Below are 20,395 nucleotides of genomic sequence, written 5' to 3'. Positions count from 1 at the left end.
AGTACCATAGACATCTGCTCAGTACCTGGAGGTCTTCGGGTTTTGTCTTCATTAGCCGCCTTCTCCGGACATAGATCTACTTTACAACATCCTTCTCAACTGGTCTGAAAGCATGTATGCTAAAGTACACACAGCTCAGTTTGGTTTGCTGTATTTGAACAGATTCTTTGCTGATGTACAGGTGATGATCAAATCAAGCCTATAGCCTAAACATCTAATACTAAACATCTATTACTTTCAGAGATATGAGCTAAAATACAGTAATGAGGGGAGGAGGATGGTTGAAGGAAGCCTTTTTTTATCTCTCACAAAAGTATTGTCATCAACTTAATATAAGTAATTTTGTTATCAAATCAATTATGAAAATTGAAGATCTGAAAGCGTCGGAGTTGAAATGTCTTTGACAAAAATATAGCATTGTTGAACTCTGATCACACATCAAAAATGACAGAAATGCATTAGCAGGGTTCTTCTATTTAAAGATTAAATTAACAACTAGATAACTTGCATGAGGCACATCTTCCAGTTCTCCCAGGCAGTTTTTCCTACAGTCTCAAGCCAAGCAAGGACCTGGTGATGCTGAAGGATTGCCACATCTGGCTTTTGCACTTCTAAGTTGCACTCCACTACCATGCCAATGGCTCTTTCCCTTCCCATTCTTCTAAACATCTCCTTTCCTTCCTGACCCTTGCAACATAAATAACAAAGGGGACGGGTAGCTGGTGTTATTAAAGGTTTGTTTGGGCCTATTGAATATTAGAACAGTTGGTCCTAGGAGAAAATACTTTGGCAGGGAATAGCTATGGTATTTTAAAACTTTTGGAGCAGTTTTTTTTTCTCCTACTGTCTGTGTCTCCACGCTGCTAGGAGAAAAGAATGGAATAATAACATCTTTTATGCCTGTATTTCTATAGCTCTTCAGAGCCTTCCCGGCTTCCTTGAGACTTTACAGACACCGATAGTTTTCAAATCCGTCTGGAAACAGATTTAAATGTCAGGCTACTGAAGTTTGTCCATGTGGTTTTCTACTTAATACCTCAGCTTTTCAGGGGAAAGTTTTGAGCACAGTAGCCCAGAACAGGCTGCTCTTATGACCTTTGTGCCAGAAGTCACCATCCTCCCACACTGCAAGCATCTCACAGGTGCTACAGATATTTAATTAGCAAAGCACTTCACAAAAGAAAGAAACTTTCACACTGTAAGGAAAACAATGTCCTTCAGGAAACAGGCAAGACAAGAGATGCATAAAGTTTTACTGAAGTTTCAGCCAGCTTTACTCACCTTTTTGTATTCTCTGAGGTTTCTACTTAGCACACACGTGGGTTGGGGCAATCCCAAGCACAAATGCAGGCTGGGTAGAGAATGGATTGGGAGCAGCCCTGAAGAGAAAGACTTGGGGATTTTGATGGACAAGAAGCTCAACATGGCCCAACAATGTGCCCTTGCAGCCCAGAAAGCCAACTGTACCCTGGGCTGAGTCAAAAGAAGCGTGGCAGGTCAAGGGAGGGGATTCTTCTCCTCTGCTCTGCTCTCCTGAGACCCCCCCTGCGGTGCTGTGTCCAGCTCTGGAGCCCCCAGCACAAGGACATGGACCTGTTGGAGCGAGTCCAGAGGAGGGACATGAGGATGATGGGAGGGCTGGAGCCCCTCTCCTGTGCAGGCAGGCTGAGAGAGTTGGGGTTGCTCAGCCTGGAGCAGAGAAGGTTCCAGGGAGACCTTGCAGCAGCTTCCAGCACCTAACGGGGCCGACAGGAAAGCTGGGGGGGTTTTGACAAGGGCCTGTAGTGATGGGCAAGGGGGAATGGCTTTAGGCTGAGAGAGGGGAGGCTGAGATTAGATATCAGGAATAAATTCTTCACTATGAGGGTGGTGAGACACCAGCCCAGGCTGCCCAGAGCAGCTGTGGGTGCCCCATCCCTGGCAGTGCCCAAGGCCAGGCTGGACGGGGCTTTGGGCAACCTGGGCTGGTGGGGGGTGTCCCTGCACATGGCAGGGGAGGTGGAACTAGATGAACTTTAAGGCCTCTTCCAATGCAAACCATCCTGTGAGACAAAATAACAACAGGCTTCCAAGAGATGTGGAACCACCATCCCTGGAAGCGTTTAAAAACCACACAGATGCAGTGCTTAGGGCCATGGGTTAGTGGTGGACTTGGCAGTCCTGGGTTAACGGTTGGATTTGATGATCTTAAAGGTCTTTTCCAACCTAAATGATTCTGTGATTTCTCTCAATGCATATTCACACTACTGCCTTGAACACAGGAAAGCTGAACACCTTCACTGCATGATAATGAAGTTCACCTGTAATCTAATTAACATTTCATCTGCCTTCACACAGGCAGTGGCTTTGTTCTAAGACCACAGAAACCCTGTTCATTACTTATTTTAGTTTGAAAGAAAAACACACCCCACACACAAAACTCAAACAGCTCAAACAAGTTGGACAGCTTCTAAAGAAAACTGAAATGCAGGGGGGAAAAAAAAAAAATGCTGCTTTAGGTAACAATACACACTGAAATTTACCCAGCAACAACGTTCAAAGTTTTCACATGCTCCTTTTCTTGCTCTGTGTTACTACTGATAAATCTCTCTTCCCAAACCAAGGTTATTGGCCCTACTGTGTTTAGTTTTATTCTTAGTGCCTACTTACAGGCAAAACCCCTACAATAAGCTGAAACACTGAAGCAATCAGAAGGGCTCCAAAAAGAGCTCCTAAAAATAAATTTATCTAGCTTTTGAATCAAGGATATAGCAATTCTGGAAAGTTGTTCTTTTAGTATGAATAACATGCCGAGGCATGTCAACACTCATGACCACACTTCACTGATACTGAAATATCTGCTGAAACTGTCACCAGATGCACTAAGGGCAAAATAGTTGTTGAGAAACATACTTTAAGGTATAGGAAGTTCATGCTTTAACTGCCAGTCAGGTTTTCCTCTGTCCTTCAGCATAATGACGGACATTTCACAACCACAAAAGCATCAGTGCTTCATCAGTTCTCCAGCTAAACAACACTTTGAAAACAGAGGCAAACAGAGATAAAATAAATATAAAATATACTGCAAATATAAAGGAAAACAGATTGTGTGGGTTTTCCCTCTCATGTACTTATGTATGTGAAGGTGGATATTATAATCCAGTATAAATGATACAAAATGATCTAATTACATATATATATTAACTGGGGCTGTGGTTTTTTTTTTTTTGTTTTTCCCTGTCAATTAATCTATATGCACTTTCAAAAATAAGATTGCATCCTTGTAGTGACATTTCAATATGCTCTATTCTCAAGCACTTCTACTAATTATCCGAACAGCTCAGATGCTGCCAGTTCTGAGGGATGACACCAAGCCCAAGCAGGATGCTGCTCGCCGACTGTCTGAAGTCCCCACGCTCACTGCACAGCAGCACAGGAGGAACTACAGGTGTCTGTTTGAAACCTGGTCCTCTGTGTGGCCCCGGCACAGCCTGATCATGGTGCAAAGATATGGAAATATAGCATTCAGCTCTTCCTTACATGAGCAGATGGAATGTCTGGTTTCCCACTTCCCTACGGCTTTTCCCCACAGACCAGGTGTGCTAGTGGGTGTGTGAGTTCCAGCTTCGTTAAGGATGCAGAGGCAGATTAGAAAATGAGGATAGATATGGTGAAGGAGAGTCCTCCTATTTACTACATGCAGACATGCTTCCATATTATATATATTGAATAATTAGCACATAAAATCATAAAAGAAGTAGCAGAGATTTTTCCCCCAATCCAAGTGAATATGCTGTTGTATTCTCCCCAGTGGCACATCTTCATCTGTTTGTACATACGTTTCACACGTTGTACTAATGAATTATCAATCAAACAGCATGTTAATACCGCAGTGTCTGTCTGCAAGGTTTGAAACTGAACATCAGTAACTATACGTAGAAGATATACCTCAACAACTGGCTTTCCTCCTCTCGGATAGTCAACATATACTATCAGGGAAAAGTTTGGAATTCTTTTTAGCCAGAAATATTCTGACCTGATTGAACGAAATAACCTCTGCATCTTTTTCATATAGTCAGGGAGAAACTACAAACTCCCATTTCTCTTTTTATATTTTAGCAAATAACAGGATCTTTTTCCTGCTACTGTAAAACTGAAGATTAAGAAAGTATTTGAAGTCTTCACGAATAAAGATAATTCTGATGTAGAATAATAAATCCTTCACTGAAGTAGCCTGTGATTCCATCCTCTCCTTTTGTGTGAGCATATTGCAGCTAAAGAAGACTACTTAACTTACAGTGAATATATATTTGAATGTTGAGGTTCAAAGAGAAACTAAATATTAGAACACTGGGTTGGGTTTTTAAATTAAAACTCTGGGTCTTAGGAGTTTGAATCTTTCTTCTTCCTAATTCAGAGCACTCTTATGAGACTGCTTTAGCCTCTGGTTTATAAAGTTTTCTGGATTAGATCACAATTTCTGTTCCTCATTGAATTTGTCAGCTTTGTATAAGCTTTTTCTCCTCCTATATCAAAAAGCAAAAATGAATGGGTCCAGTTCTGCTGCACAAATAACTCACAAAAATGTTTTGCCCAGGTTTATCTGGTGTAGCAATCCCTGTATAACATGGGAACCTCATTTCTTACTGTATAACTAGAAACCCCCCATGCCCTATCATAAATGCGTTATGAGAGTCTGTATGAAATAAAAATAATTAATGGCATAACATTCCTGAAAATGAAATTGTTTAACTGTAGTACTCAGTTTAAAGTATTCAAATTAAATGATCACAACAAAATATTGAGCTTTGAGGAAGATAATCTCCTTTTGACTCACACTTTCATACGAGTTTTCCATGAAGATGTTTCAGTTTTCATGTACGTTCTGACTTAAGGCAATGTTTCGAATGTTTTTTCCAATTAGTCCATAAAGAGTGCTAGGACTTGACTTGGCATTTTGGGGGACTCATTGACACATAATTCCATCTACACAAGAAATATGATAAGATTATTCTTCGTAAAATAAAAGAGGTGGCCATTTTTATAGTCTGACAATTTTCTTACACATTAACACAGTGATTTCTCTATTACGTGCGATTCATAGGCTTCAAGGGAAGAAGTGTTGTTTTTTATTATCTAGTCTTATATCCTGCGTAACACAAATTACAGGCTGTCAGCCACTATATGAGACACCTCCTCTTTAAGCAGTTTAATGGCTAAGAGCCTAGGAAATGTATTTTTAGACTTTCTGAAGCGTGCTCTTCCAACTCTGGTCTCAAGAGTATGCCAACTAGGTAGAGAAGTATAGGCACATTCTTGCCTCCCAAGGTGGGTAATTAGCATGACCCAGATATATGTACATTTCTGAAAGTTATATGTACTTACTAAAAGCTATAGGGCTGATATACAGATCTAGGTGTTCTGAAAAGGAAGATATTAATTACGCCTTTGTATTGCTTTTATAACAGCTCAATAAACACAGAACTTTCAAAAACCTCTTTCTTTAACAAAACTACCTATTTCAGGGACAACACAAGGCATATCGCTCTCTCTTCTATTTTAGAACAATGAATAAATACCAAATACATGTGTTTTCCTGGAAGAGAGAATAAATGACACATAATAGTGATTTATGGATGCAGACATGGCAGACATTTTTTATTACATATTTGTCATGATAGAACACTTGAGATAGAAGCATTCCTGAAAGTTAAACTCATGAAGTATAGCAGAACTGAATGGTTTCAGGGCATTTTTATTTATCAGTGTATGTGCCTCGGTCCTGAATGCAGCTACATTTATGTACATGAAGTGCGTGTATGCTACTGAAAATTTTTGAGGAATTTGTCCTTTAGAATTGTGAATCACTTACTGTGTTTTACTCTATGTATTCAGTGCCTTTCCTTATTTTCAATAGGAGTATGGGAATATATCCTTTGCACAGTAGTCTAAACAGTTTCCTTTGCTCTGAGCAGGTACAGAGCAGTAGACTAACAGTGGGGCTCGGGTGGCTGTATGTAATGTTCGGAATACAGATTTGCCACAGATCTCTTCCTCTGTCTAATGCAGGACATATGGATGTGTATCAACATACCAATTCTATACAGATAAATACGTTGTACAAGAATCATATAAAATTACCAATTTCCAAGTTTACCTTTGTTGCTTCAATTTTGCAGTTGGATACTTTTATATGATTCTTTTCTGAAGTCTAAATTTTCTTCCAAACCTTGTAACAGTTAATGTCATGGACAGCATCCTTACGTGAATAATTTATTGCAGAGAATAATAGGCCTGAAAAGCCTGCTAAGGACATCAAAACCCATCAGTTCATGACTGACATAGACACAGCTGTATTTACATGTGTTTGAAGGTTCCTAATGATGTAAGTGCCTTGAGGCATACCTGCAAAATTTACAGTTTGCACAAGTATCCAGGTGAAATGAGAGCATCAGTTCAGTACTTGTACCACCACAATCTGCGGGTGTTGAGGTATATGAAAATTAAAGTCAAATTGAATCAGAGTTTTTTGAACTCTCGCATCATCTTTGCGATGATATAAACACATACAGTTCCATATATTTAATGCCCAAATAACTCTTCTAAAATGGAAAACTACATAACCACTAGTCAGTAGTTGCAGTTAACACAAATAGCATCAAATATCCATAGAAATGACACACCTGTTCATAGTGAAAACAGCATTGACAAAATGACATTTGGCTCTAAAACTAATTCATGCTTTGTTTTGCACAGGTTCAGTAGCACAATCCCAATATTGTCTCACATGAAGGCAAACAGTTTTCAAAGGTGATTTGCCTGTAACTGAGCTTGGTGATTTTTTTTGAAGATTTCTTATGGACTTGTGCAAATAGTAAGCATGCTACATTGTAAGACCAAGCTGTTAAGCAGAGCCATTAACTGAAAAAAAAAAATAAAAAAAAAAAATCAAAGGACCATCTTGGTATTATCTGCAAAATGTCTGCCATGCCCTTTTTCTGAGATGGAAAGCAGTTTTCTGGCACCTTTTTGATATAACCCAAGTTCCTCCTAATAAAGCTATTCAAGTTCAATGACGTGGGAAATCAGGCAAGTTATTTCAAATTTTTAATCCTAGAGGGAGATGTTACTACTGGATGGGAGCAGGGTCACATAATTACCAATGTAGCTGGCATCAGGAATCAATCTCTTCAGGTTTTCAGCTAACAGTGACACTTCAGAAGCAGAATATTAATGGTTACAGGAAGACTTTTAGCCTCCTTTCTTTTGGGTGGATACTCCAGAAAATAGGATAACAGCTCACAAAATGAAACACAGGACAGACCTGAGAACTAAGAGCAACTCCAGTGAAAAACTTGCAGACTTATACTCACTTACGCTGACTTTTGCTCCCCAGGCTGACTCCCGTCTGTCTGAAGAATATGCAAAGGCAGATGGAACAGATTAGAGCCAGCTGCCTTTATTCCCTCCCACCCCAAACACAAAGGTGCTACCGTGACATCAGCAGTGCCAGGTGTGGCCTCTCAGTTCCTCTAGTAGTCTCTTGTGATCTGAGATTGCTTCTACACAGCTTTAGAGAAGGTGCCAGTGAAATCAGCCCAGATGTTCTCCTTCTTTAAGAAACAAATGCGTACTTTAAGCAGGCAACAAGACGCACTAGAATCTCTAAGTCACATTAGCAAGTTACAAAAACAGCCTTTAAATTAAATGGTGTGCTGATCAGAAAATTAGTGTCAGTGGGTGCCAACAAAAAAAACCCCACCCAAATCTACCTGATGTAAGTGGGGGAAAAATAACTTGCACTGGAGTAAGTGAAGTTAATAAGGAGATTCAATCACTTTCCTCCCAAGTCTGGAAAATACATATTTGGACAACAGGCTGGTGTGTATGAAAACCATTAGAAGAATGGTGAAGGTGGAATTTCATAGCAAAGCCCATGGTTCATACTCAGTTCCTATGAAAATTTTCTCCTTTGAGCTCCTGAATCTCCCAGTTCGTTGCACGGTTTCACTGTTCTACTGATAGTTAATTGCTCTGGGTCGTCCCTGAAGTGAAGATAGAAAGCTACCTTCAAGCAATTAAGAATGACAGGGTTATAGAAGGCCTTGAATACCAGGAAAGAGATGCATTACTAGTATCAGTGCAAATTATATTGTTTAATTAAAAGATTTTAAAGAGAGTGGATAATTCAAGCTTTTTTTTTTTTTTTTTTTTGTTTCTAAGTAGCTTGGCATATTATTACAGCCACAGAAAATGACTGAGTAGGTTAAAAATTTTGTACACAGCATTTTTACTTCTACAAGAACGATCAATTCTGACCAGACTATTTAAATATCTTTTTTCAATTCTTTTGTGGAGAGTCATTCTTGGTGGAAAAATATTATGATGTGCATTTAGAGAGCATAGTCCACATTTTCAGCCATATCAGTACAATTTTAGGGTGGTTTTCTTAAGAGTTCTTCACTTTCATTAAATCTAATTTCTTTAGAAATTGTGATAAAGTTCACTCCTGGATTTAGTAAGCTTGCATGCAGACAAATCCTAGAGATGGGTGAAAATACTTCTCCTTAGGGCTCTGATTTCATTCCACTTTAACTGGTGCAACTCCACTGAGTGGAGTAATATTAAAGTCAGTTGAGAATTTTATTATAAGTGAGATGTACAACAAACTCCAATGACTTTTGGTTTTCCTGAAATAATAGAAATTAAGAGTCTGTTGGGCTGATTTGTTTAGCTGCTCTTGTAGGTTTCAAGGTCTGAATTTTATCCTAGGAAAACCTCAGCTGTAGTACAACCCTAGAGTGAAGCTGTAATCCTTAGTGTCACTCTAACAATGTATTTGGCTCAGTAATGTCATCAAATATTAAAAGGTGTAAAGGAGAAGGTTCCAGGATATTCTACAGGATATTCAAGGCACACACCTTTCTGAAATCTCTGGTTTGTTGGAAATGCCTACAAAATTTGTACGAAACTCTCATGGAATTACATTGTACAAAAAAGATACAGATCACTGCAGGTTTTAATGCTCATTTGCTATGTATATTTATACATACATACATACATACATAAAAGAAAATGTTTCCTTTAAGAAAAAAATGCCTAGTTTTCCTATTTCTTCATTGCTTACCTGCTCAAAAATTGTTTTTTTACCTCTTCAGAGTGACAGCTTTACTGTTTCCCATCTTAAATAAATCCCCACCTACTTTTGGGCCTGAAATATATATCCTTCATCTCAAAAGAGCTTTAATATTATTTTGAAAGGCTCTTTGTCAGCATACCTGTCTTCTGGAGAAATCTGTGCTCAAAAGTGGAGCCTAGTGTCAAGGAAGCTAAAATCTTAAATATGTACTGTCCTATACTACAATGCTTTTTGGACCCAGCAGAAATGTACACTTTTGCAAATAAAACCTTTTTTTTTACATAAAATCCCTCTAGTGTAACATTTATTTTCTTTCCTCTGAATCTACAGGAGACCTATGACATATATACACATGTATATATGATCCATGATAATTTTGAGTGACATCAGAATGATTCAGAATACGGTAAAGGTTTTATTTTGGTGGTGGAAAGGTGCTAGAACTTATGGTGTGGACTGAACATTATCACATTGTGACATGTCAGAAAAATAACATTTTTAAAATAAACATATTGCCCTTTCTTCATATAGTTTTCTTGATATTTATGGCAGATCCTTACAATTTTTTTTCATACTGCTGATCAGGAATCAGGTATCTTGAAATAATCTTGGATATATGTGTCTCAAGACAGAATTTGTATTTCTGGTCCTGATGTTGATGGATTTCTTCTGAGCCATGTACTTCAGACAGAAAACTTGTTCAACAGTCATGTTCTGCTGCATTTTTCTCCTTAGGAAACATTAATTGATCACATTTCAACATAAAGATGAATCTGCAGCTCCAAATGCCATATTTTAGACTTGCTAGGTATCACCCACTGAAGTGCAAGGAAATTATTTGCTTCAATGCACCACAACTTAAACACATAAAGATACCACCTTCTGATTTAAAAATTTAACGTATTTGGTACTGAACAAAAATTTGAACAGATTAGCCATAAAAATATAAAGATAGTATAAATATTTATTGGAACATATGTGTAGGCATAGGTGCATGGTTTACACACAAGAATTTAATTCCAATAGTTTTGGTGAACATCAGCCACTATTTCACTATATTTATGAGTCTCTTAAAAAAACCAAAACACCTCACTATAGAACAGATATGATGTGTAGTTACTGCTCTTTGGAGCACTTTGAAGAGCTTTACATTTAAAGTTCCTTAATTTCTTTAAAAAGGTAATTCTCATTAAAAAAAAAATCAGATAAAGATTATATAGAATATTTTAAAAATTCTGTGGTGATCATATTGTAAATTATACAAGACTTTCAGAATGTTTGGGACCTGTTAAATGGAGGATAAATTTTTAAACTTATTGATTCGTTCTTTTTTTATCAGTAGAAGCAACTATGAGATTGAGCAGGGAAACGCAGGTTATCCATTCATCGGCTGTAGTGTCACTTAGACAGAATTCCAGTTCCCCGAGCCTGGCATCCCCATTCTGCGTAAACCTTCTAAATTAACTCAGTTCAATTCTAGCAGTGAGTCTTTCAAATAAGCTGCTGTCACCTAGGATACATAACTGTGTGAGCCAGTACGGAGAGGCAAGAAAGCCCTCTGTCCGTGTTTTCGCGCTTGCCAGGCAAAAGCCAGCTGCAGTTGAGAAGGCATGTAACCGAATCCATCTCAACGGGCACCAAGCCAAGAATATGAAGCTGTGCTAGCGCTCCGCGCTCTACCAAAGCGTTTACATGGCTGCTGGACCGTTGGTGGCTCAGCTCAAGAACGGCTCAAGGATGCATGGCTTTAAGACCCCCTTCGAAGCAGCCCCCACAAAAGCAGATGAGGATAGGATTTGCAACAATCCCAGGAGGATCAGGGTGTACAAGAGGCCAAAATTATTTTAGTTCTTTGAAAACAGAGCAAAAATGAAAGTCATCACACTAAGGTGAATTTGTGGTTGCATTGAATTTAATGACTGACTTCCACATCATTTGATGTTAGGGGTGCCTACTGGCACGAGGTGATTTGTGTTGCATGACACTACATAATTACTTAACTATAACATACCATTTTAATGCTCATGATTGTTAAAAGATTTATTTAAATTACTTTTATTTTTCAGTGCCCTATTTTTCCAGTTGTCAGCTGAATTGTGTGATTGATAATTAACAAATTAGTGGGATAGCTTTGGTTTTACAGTTGTCGTATGATAGCTTGTGCAGTACAGAACTTGCCTCCTTTTAGCAAGGAAGTTGACACATACATAAACTGACATTCTGAAGTCTTTCTTCAGCATTTATACACAGTATACCAAATACCAGCACATCAAAAGGCTGTAATCTAATACAATAAATTGCAGTTGTACTATCAATCTCTTGGTAGAAACACTTATTGCTCAGCTAGATATCATTTAATAGTTTGTTGTGGACCCGAGTGACTCATGTACAATTCAAAGCTGCACATAATATCTAAAGTAATAGAACAGGAATATGAACACAGTGTTTAGGTATAGAGTAAGTAATATACACAGTCAAAAGTAGGTTATTTACATATAAATAAATGGTAGTTAAAAATATGTAGAGGTTTAAGAGAACTGCAATATTAAAATGAAGCAATACATGTCACTAAGTTATAGTAACTGAATTATAAACCCTTTTCATTGCTCATCAAAAGAAAATGAAAAGGAGGAGAGGAATTTTTTTTTTTTTAATAAAATAAAGACATTGAGTATTTTATATTAGCTGCCATGTTATCTTGGTTGCGTTACTATTCATCACAAAAGAATGCTGCATGGGAAATCTGAGAGGTACTCACTTTTGACAAGGTAAGGCCTACAGGTAGGATTGGTAATTTTATTAGACCACCTAAAATAGCTGGAGAAAGCAGATAAAATTTGTTTGGGCAAACAAATTCTTTTCCATGGCTGTTATGAGCAGCAGATATTGAGGTTTGCTTCAAATTCAGACAATTGTTCTCAGTAGCATATTCAAGTGGTCTAATAAAAATCTGTACCCCATTTACAAACCTTACCTGCTTACGTATTTCACCACCACAGCGGCGACAACTCTACTGCTGAAGTTTATACAGGTAAGTGATATCCAGGGGATGGGGGAAGGGAATTCCTAAGTATTTATGAACATACAGGATGCTTGGTAGAAAATAAACAAATGCCAGTACAACTAAAAGCCTGTGGCTCTTCCTAGAATTAGACATAGCACCTACAAGGAGTAACGGATCAGGAAACACGTTTGGTATAGCTCTAAATTTATAAGACAAACCCCTGTTCAGGCTTTTGGCTTTATGTTATATCCTCCTTTATGTCAGCTGGTTTTGTACATAGATCAATTTATATGACTTTGAGTACTGACAGATGTCTCAGCACCATGAGATCTTCTGAGCCTTGCTTCTGCCTTTCTCTAACGGACAGTGACAGCTCTGTTAATATATCGATATTCCATAAAACCTCGTGAGGAAATTACCCAGAGTATCCCAAATTATATTTACAACTAAACAAATAGTAGGTGCATCCAGTGAGATCATATGGGATTTTGTATTGCTTGCCTGCTTGGCAAGGCTCCTCACCCCTCCTTTCTCTATCAGCACCAGCAACCTGCCCTGTCCCAATCCTGTCCCAATTCTGAAGGTACCTTGGTTTTTTTTCTTTTCCTTTTCTGTTATCCCAAAGAATATCTACACAATTAAAGAAGACAGTGATACTTCAACCATTTATACTCTTCAGGGCAAATTACATAGTAAAGCTTCATAAACTTTTTTATTGCTTATATTTCCAAAGTAAGATTAATTCATTATATAATCACTCAGAATTTTGCAGTCACTTTTGTTACTGGCTTTACCTACATCTAAAGGAATTGAAGTTATAATGAAAGATTGAAATAGGTGCAAATGAATCGAGTGCTGAGCTCCTCTTACAAACGTGTGTTACCACAACTGTTTCAAGGTCACAAATTTCAATAGCTGATATTAGTATAGTTTCAGGATAGTCAATAAAACGAGGCCATTTTCTCCTGGTTGAGGATATAGTTCTACATCAAAGGATACTTTCTGTTACAAGCAACTGGATTTTGTAAACACATAAATGTTTTTCATCCATTTGAACAAATACACACCGTTATATTTGCAGAAGTATTGTGATTATTAAACCACGGTAATCAATATTCCCATGTAAACTAGATAAATGCAATAAATTAAAATGTGAGAAGGAAAATGTAGTCAAATTATTAGATGACTGGTGACTGGTGTTTAAATTATGTCACATGGCACATCATTAAATGTAGCTGATATATCCAAGGTAATTTTTTAGTGAATGTAATTGTTAAACCTTTTATGTCTAACTACTGTGCAATACTTGCAAAGTTTTTCTTTTGCTAAAAACTGCCTTCCAGACCAACTACTAATCATAATATATATTCATAATACTTATGTTTTCATCCTTTATACAGAAACTCTTTCAGTGTTGTACATACTATATATTGTATTCTGTATATACAATAATCTAAAAAAGAATTCCTTAATATTAATAAAAAATAACTACAGTGTCAAGGTTCAGTTACTATAAAATGTCATTTTAAGGTAACTCCACTCAAGACATCTATCATTAAGGAATAAGATAGTAATAATAAGTAGTAAGGAAGTGATACATACAAGGTACCGTTGAGAAAAATACAACAAGGATCAGGTATCCAACATAAAACCCAAATCCTATAAAGCAAAGAAATCAGCAGACGGTTTTCCATTCTACTTGCTTAAAACTTTTCCTAAGCAAGAAGATTTACAGCTCCAAAACACACACGACCCTTTAAATAGCATCCCACCTACAAGCAGGTACAGAGTCTGTCCAGAGTGCCTGATATGAAGAGGAATGAGACACTACGGGTTTGTCATTACAGTCTTTGCATCACATGAACTTTCTAGATGTAGAAACAGTAAATGAGCCAAGACACCAAGGAAATTGGAAGGTTGCTTCCAATTTAACTAGTTAGCAAAGTATGACCGTGCAGATTGGATTTCTGATTTATAACAAGAATAGCCACACCCTGACAAATGCTTAAGATGAATAGAACTGTATTATTCATCACACGGAACACAGATTTAATGGCTTTTAAGGACCAGCTTCTTATCGTAAGAATATATTTGTGTGATGTCTGTGAACAAGTATCCCCGTAGCAAAACCAGGTGCTTATTTATAAGGGAAAATCTTGACCCTACTGCACCTTCCCTCCAGGAGAAAGTAAACATGGCTGGTATTCTTCATATAAACAAACAGAAAAGAGTAAACAATTCCGAAATAACCCCCACACTTCTCTTTGGTGTTCATTCTTCCTTGTTCCGTTGCCCAATTCTTGTGTCAAATATAATCAAATGATTAATATACAAGGAAAAGCTGAGGGCAAACGTGATCAGCTGATAGAAGAGACTTGCTGAAGTCAGTGCTATTCAGACTTAAAACTTACATCAAGCTGTGGACTGGCCCTAGACAGATTATCTCCAGAGAGTCTCTGTTGAACAAGATCATGCTTTTTTCTGTGCCTGGTGGTTTAGCCTACAATCCTTTGAGAACAGAAAAATGCATACCTCAAAATGTGGCTGTTATTTCATCCTGAATGCTTTCTATAAGTGTAGCCTCCTTTTTCACTGCCAAAGATTTACGTCTCACAAAACTAGGAGACAAACTTCACAAAAGGTCAGCCTGTACTTTAGGATACTTCTCCTTACCTTGATATCCATGAAATATTTACTTTTAAAATATACCTACCTCATGTTATCAGTGCAAAAAGATTTACATTTATTTGCATTACTTATACATACATTAAAGTATACTGATGGCATTAAAAAAATAAAGAAAATCATGTAATACCTTTACTTTTACCTATGGATTTGGTGAAATGGTTCCATGAAGAAAGCATTTCCAGACAAAAAGAGAATAAAGAAGAGGAGAGAAACAACAGTAAGACTCATGAGTATATGTAAATGCAATAGTATCTGAACATAAAGAAACAAAGTATCTGGAGACAAATGGAGATGCAATCAGTGTCATATTAGGGACTTTGTTTATTTTTTTCCAATCTGTACATGCAGAGAAACAGAAATAACCCATGCTTAGATCAGAAAGAGTGACACAAAAGTAACATGGACAGTGGGTTAGGAGGAAAAAAAAATCACTGATTTTTTTAGGTTGCAAGATCGTACTCTCAGCATTCCAGAAGCCAGGAGCAGGAGTTTTCTGCACATTTCCAACCAGCCATGCATTAATGTAAATGGACTCTTCAATGTGTACAATGTGAAAGCTGAGTATCTTCTCTCAGAAGCTATCTGAAGAGTGCTCTTGTGCTTCGTTTATCTTTTATCGAATCACAGGTATTGTATTTTCTGATAAATACATGAAATTTTCTTAATCACCTTCTTACTTCTCTCACCTCTTTTCAGTTATTGTATTGCAAGAGGGGGAGTTGAGGAGGCAGGAAGGACAAAAGCTTACGGAGCAAACAAAAAAAAAAAATAACGATGAAATAAGATGTGACTAAAACCATGTGTTTATTTGCAGCCAAAGACAGCTTTCAAGCATTTGCCCATCATTTGCAGTGATGGATTCAAAGCAGCTACAGAACAAGAAGAAACAATGAAAGCAGAGTGGAAAAGGAACAGAGCCCATACCTTGGTCGCCCATCATCAGGTGCGCCAGACCTTGAAGGGAAACAAGAGCACAGTCAGCAATGAACAAGGGAGCACGGGAAGGTGGTGTTGTCACAGTGACAAAAATGTTTTGTGACAGGCATCTGTTTCCTATGAGATGTCTGTATCACAGAGGGAAATCAAAGAGCATTTTTCAACCACTGGTTGGAATGCTTTGGGCTACGAGGAACAGAACTGCAATTCAGACACTGCGTGCTGTTTTATTGTGTATTTCTTCTGTGCAGTAGTTGGGATGACAGAAAATAAAATGCTTTCAAATCCAACTAATTCCTTTAATCTGTCTTTATCATATTTTGATTATATTGCTTTGAACACTTTGCTGGGAGGACTTCCTGTCCTCTATGTATGAAATGACGTTAAAAACCTGGAGAAGTGTAAACCTGAAAAATGGGCTGGGTCTGATCTTTTTCCCCTCATAAAAATGAGCATTTCAGGTAATTAAATAAGATTTCTTCATCACATTGAAATGATGATGCAAGGGATGTCTCCTTATTTGTGTGAAACGTGACAGTAGAATGACTTGTTCCAGAGAAGGAAAATTATTACATATTCAATATAAAATACATAGCAATAAAGAAAATTTAAGTATCAGCTTCTGAAGCTACTTCATAAATCTGTGAGAAATAGATTTTGCTATATATTTGTATTGTGAGATGAAATCCAGTCATACCAGTATAGCTCCAGTGACATTTCCAAACAGATGTCCAAAATGATAGTCACTCAGAGTGATTACTCTTTAACATAAGGTTGTTTTTTTTTATTAATGAAAAAAAAATTATACTTATATTCTCACTGAGAATAATGTGATGTAGGGAGATAATTTTTTCTAGAAATATGAAAGATTTTCATGCTTTATGTCTGGTTTAAAAAACAGGCTTATTCTTGTGGAACTTAGCTGGTTTAGGATCCATTTTAGAAGTTATGGGTTGCTCATGTGTTAAATGTGCTTCTCTTCTCCAACAGCTACAAAAAGTGATACATTATTTCCTTATTGACAATTAATTAAAATTAATTCACACAAAGAAGGTGTGCAATAAAATATCCTGCTCTTTATTGGAAAGCAGACTTCCTGGAGAGTTCCTGTGATTTCTAATTCACAAAGAAAATTAGGTGCACAAATGACTCATAGTACTTGGGGAGGGGGGGGAGGGAGGGGGAGTTCAAAGAGGATACTCCCAACTGCAATCAGTCTTAAAAGTATTCATATCTTATCAGTTCCAAACCTCAAGTGATGTTCAAAATGGACTAACAATGGTTTTGCTGAATTAGTTTTTTTTAATGCCACCCTTTCTAGAAGGGTAGTTAGACCTATGGGCCTGATGTGCCCCGTCTCTTGTGCCATGGATTCTGTTTCCAAACCCAGTGTCCGGCAGCTGGTGGGATTACCTGGGGTTCACAGCAACGTAAGTGAAAGCTGAGCCGGACCCCAAAGGGATGCTGCATAAGCATTGCACGGGAAAAATCACACAGCTGTGCTGCAGTTTGCAGCTTGTGGAAGAGAGTAGGCATGTTTACACATGTGTTCTTGGTAAGTGTTGCTGCAAGAGAAGCACACTGGGTAAATGCACAAAGTACAAAGACTACAGTCAAGCTTCGGTCCTTCAACACGGGATGTCCTTGCTCGGACCCCTGGCTGCACACACAGCCTTCTGGAAGCAGTACTCTCTTCATTTATGAAGATTATTTAGCTTGTCTTTTGACTTTTAAATTTTTGTCTTGGCAACGATAGTAAAATGTTAGACTTTTGACATGGCCTTAACTGTATTTGATAGAGGGAAGGTGAAATGAGTCGAATGTTACAACATCTTTTTTTCTTTTAAAAGAATAGTTACTTTTCTGCAGCTTCTTTAAGTGAGCTCTTTCAGCTCTTAGAAGGTCTGCAGCAAATTGCTGCCACATCTCCTACAGGAACACAAAGAAGGTAATCTCTTAGTAACTTGCATTTAAATATGGTCTTTATAGCTCTAAGGGCCTAAACAAAAAGCCTGGCCTCAAGAGATCACCGCTGCTTGAGAGCTACTATTCTTGCTAAAATGATATGTGAGCTTGGTGAGTTGTAAATACATGATTCATATATAATTTGAAAAAAAATGTAAATGGCAGAAGCGCCTCTTGAAAACATCATAGAAACCACTTGATTTTTAAGAGTCACTCACAGTACTGTTCAACTAAAAAAGTCAAGTAAATGTGAAAAACACACTGCTCAAACCAAACAAGTATCAATTAAAATATTTAGCACTAGTCATCAAGACACTGTATTTTGTTTGACTCTGTATTTTACTTTATTTGTGAAGCAGTAAGGTTACTTACACTTACTTGCTGAAAGCACATAATGATACTTAACTTATTTTATATTTTTCCAATCTATGGATGAAGGCTATGGAAGAGTGAAGAATTACTATTACTGTACCTGTCCACAGACTGTTTAAAATGATACAGATAAATCTACCCTGAGAGCAATCGCTGCTAGATTTTCAAAATGACAGTCTGCTAATAATAGAGGATACCACAATGGATAGTCAGGGGAAGTTCCAGCGTTAACCAGCCGTGTATAGGTGTACCACACAGTGAAAATATTCATTTATGCACCATTACTTCATAAGCAGAATGATAAAACCCTTTTCTTTATGAATTAGGAATTAAATATTTAGTAGGAATCCCTCATGTGTGATCCATGACATCTTTATACTGAACTTGGCTCTGAGAGGAGAGAGTTACGGGGCACAGGATGGGACAGTGGAAGCAGATATGAAGATAAGGTATTTTCTTAATTTGGTGCATGAGTTCCATGCAGAGCACAGGCCAAAACAAAATTTAAACATGGTAAACCTGTGGTGAACATGTTCATCCCTAGCACAATTTTAGTAAAACGAATAAATTACAGTCTTTTCATACCAGCAACATGTACAAAATTAACTCTGTAAATACTAAATCCTTGTTTTCTTATGTAGCCTAACTTAACAGAGATGCTCAGATATCACAGAAATCAAAGATGAAAAATTATAGCTCGGTTTCCAAATTGTGCTTTGGACTCACCATTCTATCCTTCCATTCTTTACATATACATCTTTTGTAGCTTTAATGTATGCATAAGTATCTAGATATGTGTTGGAATAAATTTAAGGTTGCTGTTTTAAGAATCAGATTCAGGTAAAGCCTGGATTAACTGTTATCCAGGCTTTATCTTGTACTGCTGTGCATAAATGAATAGGTGAAATGAAATTGCACCTCCTTATCTAGTTATACTGATCCTAATTCACATTTGAGACTCATGTTGACACCAGTAAGAGTTTTATACACAGATCAAACATAAAATTAGGTACTTATTTCTAGGCTTTTATGTTTTCCAGTTAGAATTCCTACCCCAAGTGTTGTTGAATACATTCTTGTTTCACAATGCAAAGGAAATGGTATTGGTATGTATGTGTGTGACAGATCAGAATTGTTTAAAATTTCTTTCTCCTACTGGTAACATATTTTAAGGAAATTGCACAGCATCGTGCATGTGTTAAATCTGAGCACCTCTCTTTGCCCTTGAATACAGTAGCACAGAGAAATGCGGTGCCAATACTTCCAGGCTTTTTCAATAAATTGCCACTGACTAGGCAGGCAGTGGTCCACAGTGCCTTGAATCCCGAGTGGACTCATGTTCCGCAGTGGCTCAGGATGGGACCCTGGGTCAGAGCTGTGCCAGGGCATTCACTTTGCATATAAGTTAGCTTACAAAGTCCTTGATTTAAAAATAGTTTTAAAGTATTGGAAAAAAAAAGGGAAAAGGTATTTCTCAGTTTAGATAGATAAACAATTTTTTTTCCAAATAGACAATTGTTTATTTAGTATGCAAAGATTCAGCTCAGTGAAACTTTTAAAAGCACTTGTCCGTCAAAAAGCACCTTCACCTTTTGGCTTATAAGCAAAAAGACAGTATTGATTCCCAGCAATAACTGATCTGTGAAGCATATTCTGTACCTTTAAAACTATGATACATGCACACAAAATGTTTTACCAGCTAATAGACTTACTTACCAATATTCAGGCTAGCTGGCACTGTGCTTTAGTTTCCACTGCCCTGTGCCATACTTTCTTTAAAGGGACTTAATTACATACCAACATTATTATTGAAATCACATGCTGCTTCTTTCACCGTGTCAAAAAGGCAGGGTGCATTATGTTGAAAAGTTAGAAGGACTTTTTTCCTAAAATTTTGTGCTGTGCAGGATATTAAAGCAAGCAAGATTTGTAGTATTAAAGAGAAAAGCGCTTTCCATTTTCCTAAGCAATTAGAACATAGGTATTTAACATGCATTACATTCTTATGAGGATTTATGCTCCATACTAATGAAACAAATAGTTTGTTGTGTTTTTCATACAGAACATGAGAAGGAATCAATACTTCTGCAAATCTCCTGAATGATTTTGAAATGTGATGTCAGTCAGTCACAGCAGTACAAATCCCATTGTTTCAGTGGGGATATTCTGGAATTACACCAATAAGACCAAGATTAAAATGGAGTTTTGCTTGTGTTCTGTATGGAAAAAGAAATCACATTTATTTAATAAACTTGTATACCTTTATGGGTAAAAAAATGCAACTTACCGTACTGAATGATATGTGTACTTTT

The 20,395-nt window shown here is 37.3% G+C and overlaps 1 protein-coding gene across 20 annotated transcripts in view; it reads right to left on the bottom strand.

Moving 5' to 3' along the window:
* Positions 1-20,395, bottom strand: part of NRXN1 (neurexin 1) — a 730,473-nt gene that overhangs the window by 628,545 nt on the left and 81,533 nt on the right. For 15 of the 20 annotated variants that reach the window (XM_056356934.1, XM_056356933.1, XM_056356941.1 and 12 more), the window contains one exon: positions 15,735-15,764. The exons of the other annotated variants lie outside the window; for them this stretch is intronic. In XM_056356934.1, coding sequence (XP_056212909.1) covers positions 15,735-15,764 — 30 coding nt within the window. The remainder of the gene's footprint in view (positions 1-15,734; positions 15,765-20,395) is intronic. 20 annotated transcript variants of the gene reach the window in all.

The sequence above is a fragment of the Falco biarmicus genome, chromosome 12, assembly GCF_023638135.1.
Source record: "Falco biarmicus isolate bFalBia1 chromosome 12, bFalBia1.pri, whole genome shotgun sequence".
NCBI classification, from domain to species: Eukaryota; Metazoa; Chordata; class Aves; order Falconiformes; family Falconidae; genus Falco; species Falco biarmicus.
Note: the sequence above shows the minus strand (reverse complement) of the source record. Positions and strands in the feature narration are given on the sequence as shown.